Source organism: Athene cunicularia (assembly GCF_003259725.1).
Source record: "Athene cunicularia isolate RWA chromosome 8 unlocalized genomic scaffold, athCun1 chr8_part1, whole genome shotgun sequence".
Lineage (NCBI taxonomy): Eukaryota > Metazoa > Chordata > Aves > Strigiformes > Strigidae > Athene > Athene cunicularia.
Window position 1 is genome coordinate 1818669 of NW_020799109.1, and position 10197 is coordinate 1828865.

General features: G+C 48.4%; 1 protein-coding gene across 1 annotated transcript in view; it reads right to left on the reverse strand.

Moving 5' to 3' along the window:
• Nucleotides 1–347: 347 nt before the first annotated feature.
• SGIP1 (SH3 domain GRB2 like endophilin interacting protein 1) overlaps nucleotides 348–10197 on the reverse strand; it is a 36236-nt gene continuing 26386 nt past the window's right edge. The window contains 7 exon segments of the mRNA XM_026853852.1: nucleotides 348–6679; nucleotides 7100–7264; nucleotides 7856–7920; nucleotides 8363–8565; nucleotides 8859–8991; nucleotides 9467–9622; nucleotides 10015–10126. Coding sequence (XP_026709653.1) covers nucleotides 6657–6679; nucleotides 7100–7264; nucleotides 7856–7920; nucleotides 8363–8565; nucleotides 8859–8991; nucleotides 9467–9622; nucleotides 10015–10126 — 857 coding nt within the window. The 3' untranslated portion in view covers nucleotides 348–6656.

A 10197-nucleotide genomic window follows, 5' to 3' on the forward strand; every position in this document is an offset into this window, starting at 1 on the left:
CCCTGGGTACCCCCCTGTGCCTGCAGTCCCCCCTGTCTCCCCATGGCCCTGACGTGTCCCCGTGGCCTCCACGGGTCCTCCTCATCTCTCACGAGCTCCCACAGCCTCGGTCCCTCATGTCCCCGCAGCCCCCATGTATCCCCTCGAGCTCCATCCGTCCCCATGGTCCCTGGGGATCCCCACGTGTCCCCACATGCCACCCCCGACCTGTCCCCAGGCCGGGAAGCTGCGCGTAGCTCCAGCAGCGATGACATTTTGGGCTGGGGACACGGCAGCCCCTGACACCTCAGCCCGGCTCCTCCGGCTGCTCCTGCACATGCAAGCAAAGCTCACTCGGACAATGAAGAGTTTTACATTTTTCATTTATTTTCAAGGAAAAAAAAATTCACATTTAAATTGCAACTCAATCGGGTATTTAATGTAGTTCTTATGTATAGAATTAATAAACTTTGTTCTGATGTGGGGATTTATTTGTTGCAACATTATGCATGGTAAATAATTGCATATTCAAGATTTTCTGAAATGGGTGACGGGGAGAATGGAGGAGAGACATTTATAAAAAACATTATTTACAAAAATGATATCCACATAGTCGTATTCTAATCTATAAGGCAAGTAACATTTAAAATATGTTGTTTCATGATTATCTTCAACAAGTCAATACAACACATTCATATTACCAGTGGTCAAATACAAAGCTTTGCTGCGATAGTCCGTGTGCAACAAACCTGTATGTCTTTTACAGTTTTTTTTTTCTCTGAGAACAGTAGGTAAGCAGCAAAGTTTTCATCACAGACTAAGCAGTACCTAGGCCATCGTAGACTAAAGGTATAATATATCTCATTGCACGTTTAGGCAAAAAAGGCCAGCCATTTAATTAACTTATTTAACTTAAATCTTAAAAATAGACCTGTGTATCTTAATCCACAAATATTTATAAACATTTTATACACGAGGGAATTCATAAAATGATACAGGGCAATACGTGGGGAAATCCAATTCACCTCTGGGGTTTCCCCGGGGTTCAGAGGTGTCACGGCAAGGTTTTCCTGTGCCCTCCACCCACCAGCCCGTGCCGGAGCTTCAAACCACAACCTGACTCGACTCCTCTCTCAGACCAGGACTAACGTCTCCATACGTTTTATGCCATCAAAGCAACCGGATGATTTCATCAACCTTAGAGCATTTTGGGGGTGGAAAACCCCTCCTGTGTGGATTATGAATCCAACAGCAGGACGGCACGTCCGCTGCGATTTGCTCTCTGTCCAGAAAGAGGGATTTTGAACGGAGGAAGAAGGTACTTTGAATGCCTTGCTAAAACCTGACGTGTTTTGTCACATACTGCTTGGCCTGTAGTGAAGTCCTGCTTGTGTGTAAACCTTTGAAGAGCATCGTCACACTAATGCTCGTCATTTTAAGAAGAATTGTCAGCAGCGTTATCTGCAGTCCTCCTGCAGTGATGGGGGAGTTCACACAGGAGGTGGGGAGTATTTCTGTCGATCTTTGTCTCGCCTTGCAGTGAAGTAAGTATTAAAATACTGATGATTGTAAAAACTCCCCAGCTCTGCAAGAATTAATTTCCTTGGGAAATTGTGAGAAAAAGAAGAAAAGAATAATTCTGGCTATGAAATGAAATATCTGAGACAGTAATTTCTTACCGTGAAAGTGCAGTGTGATGATGTTATGTATTTTGGTCATGGTAAGCTTCAAAATTAAGTTTTTTAACCAAGACATTTTCACATAAAAACAATAAAAGGGTAGGGAAAGAATTCACTCCATATTCAGTGCATTGAAGTGGCTTTCTGAAGTGGATGTTGGGTGTTTGGGTAACCTACCTGTGGGCCGTATTTTAAAATTTTAAAAAAAAAAAAAAAAAAAAAAAAAAAAGTAAAATAGAGCAGGATTCCTCTGTGACACAGAACTGCACCACGTGCCTGGTGGGCCCAGGAACCATACCGCTGCTGGAGGAGATGGGGACCTGAGGGAGAGGTCCAAGGAGGGCTGAACACTTTTACTAAAAGGTGTTTTGACTTTTTTTTAGGTCATTTAAAAAATATGTCACCTTTTCATTGCAGTTCAGCTGTTTAAAAATGCTCCTGCTGCAAGAAAGTGAAACAGTGACTCTGTATGTGGTGCTATTGCTGCAGGAATCTCCGCAGCTGCAGTTCGACAGTGACATCACTGGCTGGTTCGAGTCATCTAGAATTAGGTAAACGAAGACAAGTATGACTTGTGGCAGCGTGGGCAGCACGGCAAGGTCTTGGCAGGGACCTTGGTGGGAAAATAATCGCCCATGCAAGAGCTGACCAATTTTTATGACTGGGCACTAAACAACTACCCTGGGGACCTGCGATCCCGTTAAAAGGAGAAGGCAGACGGGTCTCACCTGCAGGTGTGCGTGGCTTCAAACTGATAACTTTAAGTAGGATATTTGTGTGTGTTCCCCACACAGCCCAAACCCAGGGCACACCGTGAGAGATGCCCCGACAGCGTCCCACAGGGACAGTGTGATGGTGCCTGCAGCCTGCCCCGGAAACTGCCCTTCCTCCCCATCCCCTCCCTGCCTGGCCAAAACTGGATGTCATTTCTACATAAATTTTTTTTTTTTCCCCCCACCTACGTTTTAAAAAACCTAACAGATAAATCCTGAAAGGCAACACTGAAGACAAAAGGAATTTAACTGAAATACTAAAATCTTTAAGTCCAGCCTGCGTCAGGAGAAGCACGCAGGTATATAACTTCCTCGGTACAAGATCATGCTCATGTGACAAAGCTTTTGCGAGTGAAGCCACACACGTTCTCACTGAGAACTCACGCCAGCTGGGCAGGAATAGGAGTTCAATGGACGGTGGCCTCACAGCAAAAATAAGAGGAAGCTTTACAACAGGGGAGTGATGTTTAAGAACAAACGTGAACACCAGATGAAAAGCTTATTATTTGGTAGTATCTCATACTATTGAGCAATTTCATAGTTACTAAGAAATACTGTTAAAGTAGAAAATTGGTCTGAAACGTCTCCTGTGAGGAGCACCATAAGCTGGCCGAGAATCGTCAATATTTGCAACAACAGAGGGAAAGTTGCAAACAAAAGACTTTCTGCTCCTAACATCTAAAGACCCAAGTCTGCAGGTGTCTGTGGGGCAAAACGCTCCCGCTGGGTCAGCGGGCACCTTGACCCTGCCGGCATGGGCTGCTGGCGGCTACCGGGGACCCCAGAGGAAAACCCCTCGGGGGATTTTCAGCCTCGGTGGCTGAGGACACAGTCTAAGGGGAAAGGTCCACGCAAGTAACCAAGCTAAAGCCTTTCTGTGCATGCATCATACCTATTTATTATTCGAATGCCTCCTTTATGTAGCTTTTTTCTCCCTCGGATAGTTAGATCTGAGTGTTGCTGAGTTAAGGGGTGCCAGTGCTGGGTGGTGCTGGAGGGCTGAGCCCCCTTTACAGCCTCAGCCTGACTTGGCAAAAGATCTGCTGGACCACACGCTCAGAAACTGAGCGTTGATGCTAGAGCTCCCAAAACGCAGGTGATTTACAGGCAACCAAATCGCTGCCCTTCCAACTCCCCGCTAGCTGGCAGCGAGTACCAAACAGATGCATTCCCTGAAAATACTCAGTTTTTCCTGCCTAAAAGCAGAGGCAAAGCCTGCAGAGCTTGGGTACCCTGAATGCAACAGGGCAGCACGTCCCCTGTGCCCTCGCCGCTACTACAGAAGCTGGAACTGAGGATAAACATCCCTCTGTGTGCCCCTATTTGGTGCTCTAAATTTTAAGTTGGATATGTCCCAAGCTGCTGCCCATAATCTCTTTTCTGCTGACACCTTCTCAAAGCCAGGCAGAAAGGCCAGGCTCCTGCACTTCAGACTTAGAAAGGCAACTGTTCTGTTCCCCCTCCCCACGCCAGGTAACGCTGGGGTGCCGCGCTCGTACGGCATGTGAGAAGAGGAACACCTGACAAAAAAAGCATCTGCCTCGGTGCTCAGACATCAAACAGGGCAGGAAAAAACCATCAACACAGACCAGCATCTCCCTGCAAAAGAGCCCAGGAGGGCGGCTGTGCTGAGAAGGAAAGCGGAGACACGCAGTTCAACGCTCCTGAGCAGACAAACACCTAGTGAACCGAAACACTACGTGAAAAATTGGCAAAAGCAGTATGCAAAAAAACCTGTCCCAAACCGCTGGTTTTGGTCCTCGTGTTGCCGGCTGGGAATAGCTGTTTTGTGTCACCTGCCGGTGGCTGGAAGGGGACTGTGTCCCCACGGGGTTGCAAGTGAGCTGGCACACCGAACTCGGGTCTGCCAGCCAATTCACCCCAGAAGGGGGGGCAGGACTTCCTCATGTTTCTACCCAGGCCACGGGGGCTGTTTACCAGCACCACCATGTGCCTGGGAAATACAACCTCTGTTTTGTGGGACAGCACATATGGGACAAGCTTGGGAGCTTTGGGTTATGGGTTTTTTTGTTTAAAAAGCATTTAAAAACCCAATGCTAATGTAAACACCTTGTCTTTCAAATGAAATATAAAGTAAAATATCTATGTTCTGGTAATATTTACATTATAAAATCCTTATTTTCAGGACTACGACATAGATCTCTTCTGGAAGCATGAGTTTATAACAATTGTACACAGCATGAACCAATTATGCAAAAACTGATTCTTAGATTTTGCCCTGTATTCCTATGTCAGAAAGGGGTAGACTACACAGTTTATACAAATTTCCATTTCAGGGGAAAAATTATTAATGTAGTTGAAGACTCCATCCAGGAGTACCGGCAAGTTTGCTTTCAAAAACTGCAAAGATTTATGAAGCTGCGTAACTGAATTGTGCTTTATCTTCTGTGTTGGTACCTTCTGTGAGCATGCACACAACTCAACCACCCTACCATACATATCTCAATCTGGGAGTCATCTCAGAACTGAAATATCTCCGAATTTCCTTATTTTCTTTTATGATGGGCATGGATTTCTGTTTCCTTACGTCACTCCAAACTGCTCTGTGAGCAAGCACTTCCCAACACGCACAATCTGTTTTCTAACGCAAATGCACGAGCCTAATCCTGGCAACATTCGTGACTGTAAAATTAGCACTATTTGTCATCTCAGTCATTTCTAGAGTCCCCATCACCCGGTTCAGCAGATGCCTCTATACTTCTCTGTGCATCTGAAGAGCAACACCATTTAATTTCAAAAAGATCCCTTCTTTTTCCCCCATATCACCAAATTCTCCCACTAAAACAAGCTCTCCATCTTGGCAGATGTCGCCCCATTAGTGCTGTGGACGCTGTCACCATGTTGCCAGCAGTAGGCTGAGACTAACTAGAGATCAAATGATGCATGGGCGACACGTGGAGAGGAGCAGCACGCGGTGCCCAGCTCCAAGCCTGTACTGGCTCAGGGAAAACACAGAGGGACAATTTCCCCCACCCCCCCCCTCAGGCTCCTGTTTGGCACTTCTGTATGTTTTCCCATCTCCACGAGATAACTGCTTGCTTTAGGCAGCCCCCCCGTGCTGCTCCTGCTCCTCCATCTCCTGCTGGCCCTGGGCCTCCCACCAAGGGTCAGGCTCAGGCTGCGTTTCTTTTCCAGTGTTTGTACATAAATACTTTCCTGCCTAGGTGGTAAAATGGAAGTCATGGGCAGAAGGGGGGAGGGCTTCATGTCTTTAAAACCTTTTCTAAACCCATGGGGCTTTCAAAAATGGGGAAAATAACCAGAAGCAAGCAAGCAAAGGAATGTAGAAACGCAACCCAAAATCTGGAGACTGCTCGGAAAACGCGTCCTTAAAAACAGCAGTAACATTTCTGGACAGTGCTGTGAGCTCAGAGTTACTACCCAGCCTCTTTGCCTGCTCATCTACTTATGTGTATTGCTGCAAAATGTAAGGACGTGGGGCAAAGAGAAGCTCTTGTTGCCTGTGCACGCACTGCTGGGACCCCTGACAGTGCGGCTGTAAGAGAACACGGGCATGTTCACAGAGGCTTCTTGGAATTTGAACTAAATACTCGTTGTAGAAGTGACATTTTTTCCCTACATTTTGCTGGGAGACTGCATTAGGAACCTCCACATTTACAGCAATATTTTTCTGGAGTTAAACCAGCTAAACCTGAAGATAGAGCTTTTTATTCATCACCGTGAGACATACTAAGGACTGAAGAAAAAGTAAATCAGCATGTCGGTTCTACTTAACTCTCTTTTTATGAGGCACCCCCTTCATAACAGCTATCCGTATTGTATTTAAATCATATATATTGACAAAATGTAATCTACCTCTGTAAGCATTGTGCCATTCAACAGTACTACTATTAAATTTATATACCACAGTTTAAATTACATCCATTTCATGAATGGTAAAATGCTAAAACTCAAGTGTCTTAACTGCCAAAATACAGCCTTACTGGAATGAGTACAATTTACAAATACAATAATTACATTTTAAAACCATTAACAAGGTTACATCTAGAAGTAAATACTGTAGGACTGGTCAAGACGGTGTTTTCCAAGGGAAAAAAAATGCTGAAAGTTGTCGACACTTCCAGCAGAAATGTCCCGAGTGCAGGATTTAGTTCATTTTTCTTAAACTGTAATTAAAACCCGTTCCACGCACAGTCCTTGGGTATTTTCCATATTATTTTCCATAGACTTGCATAAGCTTCCATCAGTTATCGGCCAAGTATTTACCTAGAAATGGGATCAGAAATCAGCTGCGGGGAGGGAGCAGCCCCGATTCCCAATAAAAATACAAATACTTGTATTTTTATACAGCAGTGGGTCAAAAGGAAAAATACTTGTCTTTCTCAGTAGCAGTGGGAAAAAGCTCTTCCTGGAGATGCCCAGACCTTGCCTTTCCCGCAGGACCCACGCACAGAAAAGAGCCCGTGAAATTCAAGGCTCTCGTTAGCGGCAGGAGGATTTATTTCGCACAAGGGAGCTTTGCCTCTCTGCCACTGGCCAGCCCCCTCACGCCGTGCTGCGACGGGACCTCTGAGCTCAAACAGCCAACAAATAGAGAGCAAGGGCAGTGCCAGGCGTGCCAGTGCAGCCAGAGGGGACCGTCGGGACCACTGCCACCCCGAGAGGAGCCACCGGCAAGGCACCTACCTGCCGCAAACCTCTTCTTGATGAGGGAGAAGCGGTACCCGGCGCCCACGAGCTCGATGTCGCAGCTGGACAGCGTGCTCCCCTCGCTGGTGAACTGCACGGCCAGGGGGGCCGGGGTGCTCGGCCCCTCCGAGAGCTGGAACCGGGCCAGGAGAGACCCCACACCTGCAATTTAAAAGCCCCGCACGAGACCCTTACAAGCCTGAAGAGGCATGTCGTGCGTCCCAGGGCCAGGTTTGCCAGCAAAGGCAAGGAAATGCCCAAAGCGCTGCAAGCGAAGCCTGCTCCCACCTTTGACCCCGAGCCAGCAGCACCCCTTGGGTGAGACCAGAGGCAAACCCCCTCATCCTCCCAGCAGATTGTCACATTTCAGACACCCCAGCGATAGGAAGCAGCTGAGCTTGCACGTGGAGAAGCGACCCACAGGAGGCTGTGCTCCCCGCGACGGGGATCCAGCGTAAGCCCTCAGCCTTCAAACGCAGCGAGGGTCAGCGAAGCAAAGGACTTGACGAACAACCGCATCCGAACCCGGGGTGATAATACCCCTCCTCCGTGACGGCACAGCGATTGGCAAAGCGCTATCAGTGGCACAGATCCCCGCTTTTCAAAGCTCTTCACCCCTAGCTTTAAATAACATCCTCCCCCAGCAAGTGCCAGCAGGAGTCTGCGTGTCTGGACTTGTGTGCCGGCATGATAAACGGGTCAACGTCTGATTTAAGTATTCAGAGTTAATAACATGCACATTTGCAGGATTACCTCCGTTTTCTGACTTCTGAGAGATATCAGGGATCTTCCACAATATCCTCTGCTGTTCAGCATTCCTAAAAACACATGAAGAAGAGCATGTCTATAGGAAACGAGAAATTACGAAGGAGTCATTTGAACTTTGCTAAAGGCTCTGTGGGCTGAGGGGGAAGCTCCGGTGCTGCTCTCCAGAGCTGCAATTCTGGGAGCTCAGACCCAGATAAAAGTAGTCAAAACACGAAATAAGGGTTGTTATTCTACTGCCTTCATGCATGGGTTCAGTTCTGACCACTTGCTTGTGGAAATGGCAAGAAAAAAAAAAAAAAAAAAAAAAAAAAAGATCAGAGTGGGCTTGCGCATTTTCTCCTGCAAGAGGAGGACAGATTTGGGCCCCCAGCTCCTGCCCTCAGACACCTCCCAGGGTGATGCCCTCCTGCAGCCAGCAGGCAGGATGCCTCTTTTAGGCAGGGACATGGCAGAGGCAGCAAACAAGCTATTTTTCAGGTGAGCAGTTCCTACCAGACAGCGGGAGGAAGCACAGCTTGAAGTTTGGTTACTCCTCCGTCGACGGGGACGAGGAACTGGACGTTGTTTAGAGCTACCGGTGTGGTCATTGCCTCTGTATTGTATTTGTAGTCAATGCGGAGGTCAGTGCTTGCAGGGTCACACCGCCAGCTCACTGCAAGGTTTAATGGAGTAGACTGAATACCCTGGGCAGATACCTTCCAAAATGACAGAAAAAACATTTAGTTTCCATAGGGGTGAAGGGAGAAATCCCATTTTACAGACGCAGTCATTGCATTTGGTTTCAGAGGAGACAATACCTTGAATTCTCATAGAAAGTTTGTACCAGGCTCAAAATCAGGCAATTTAGTGACATACAGAAGGGACTAGCGGGATAGCATGCCCTCATCTCACGTTATCTCCACTCTGCTCTCGGGAAATACCATCTTTTACATCTATAAGTTAAGCACAGATTCACAGCACAGTTTTATCTTACAAAAAAACTCCGTACCTGGTATTTGAGCATATCCACATTGTAATAGGTGGCTTGCGGTTTCTGTTCCGATACCTTCTTTAGGTGAGTCATCAGATTTGGCATGTTGACCCAGAACTCCTTCGTGCTGGCGTCACTCTGTGTGTTGTCACTGCACAGAGGGAGAGTTAACCCTTCACGTAAGCCGCCTCGGGGGAACAAAGCTTTTTGACAACGCACGCAGGGCAGCAGCGCCGGCTGCCAGCTGGGATCACGTTTAATCCCACATTTAGAGAAATATTGCCTCCCTCTCGCACATCTCTGCCTCGTCCTCAGATATCTCCGGGGAGGCACGGCAGATACGACCTGTAGGTCATCTCAGTTTGCAAAAAGGAGGTCTAATGAGCAGAGCGAGGCACAAAAACCAAGCAAACCCCATCAGAACAATTGCGCCTCTTTCCTGATGCTCTTCCGCCTGGCAAAGGGGCTTCTCTCAGAGGGAGTACTCCAGCAAATATTTAAGGGGTTGAGAGTTTCCTTCCCCAAATCAGGGCATACTTTGGGCCATGTGCTTTTGCAAAGCACCCCATTTTTCTGGAAAAAAAAAAATCCCCTTCCTTTAAGATACTGGTGAGGCAGGGGCTTACCAGCAGAGGAGCTGGGGGTTTGGCAGGACGTGCTCCAGCCTGTTGTAGTTCAGCACGCGGAAGGTGAGCACTGCCGGAGCGGGGTTGTTGGCAAAGTGTCGGGTGATGCCCGCTGGAAATGACAGCACCATCTCCCCTGTGATCTTCACGATACACCTGCAGTGCCAGACACAGAGACCAAGGGGATGGGGGGGGAATGGGGGGGCTCAAAACGCAGTAGAGGGAAGGGTTTGCTCCCCAATTCCCACCCGCTGCGCTGGGGGATTAAACTTCTTGTGATCCTAAACCAGAGCGAGCTGAGATAGCAGCAAAGGCTGGCAGACTGCTGGGGATGGGGACCGATGCTCGTGGGGACATCCCAGGAGCATTCTGACCCTGCACCCCGCCGGGTGCAGCCCACTGGCACCCCAGCACGCGGAGCCCAGAGCCCCTCCTTTCCTCCCTCCCCATCCACCCAGATGCTCACCAAAGCCTCCACAGCACCCCAAGCCTGCCCTGCCTCCAGGACCACCCGTACCAACACCCAGACCCCGTCGGTCAGCACCTACTTGTTCGGGTCAGCCCCTTTGAAGTACGCGTTGACGGTTTCTGTGAAGGCGGCGGCGACGGGCAGGGTGTCCTGTGCCCCCATGGTGAGGGGGCTGGGTCCCCGCGAGGAGCCTGCAACAGAGCAAAAACCTCCATTTTTTATGTGCAGAGCGAAACGGCACCGCTCCCCCCCCCCCCCCCCC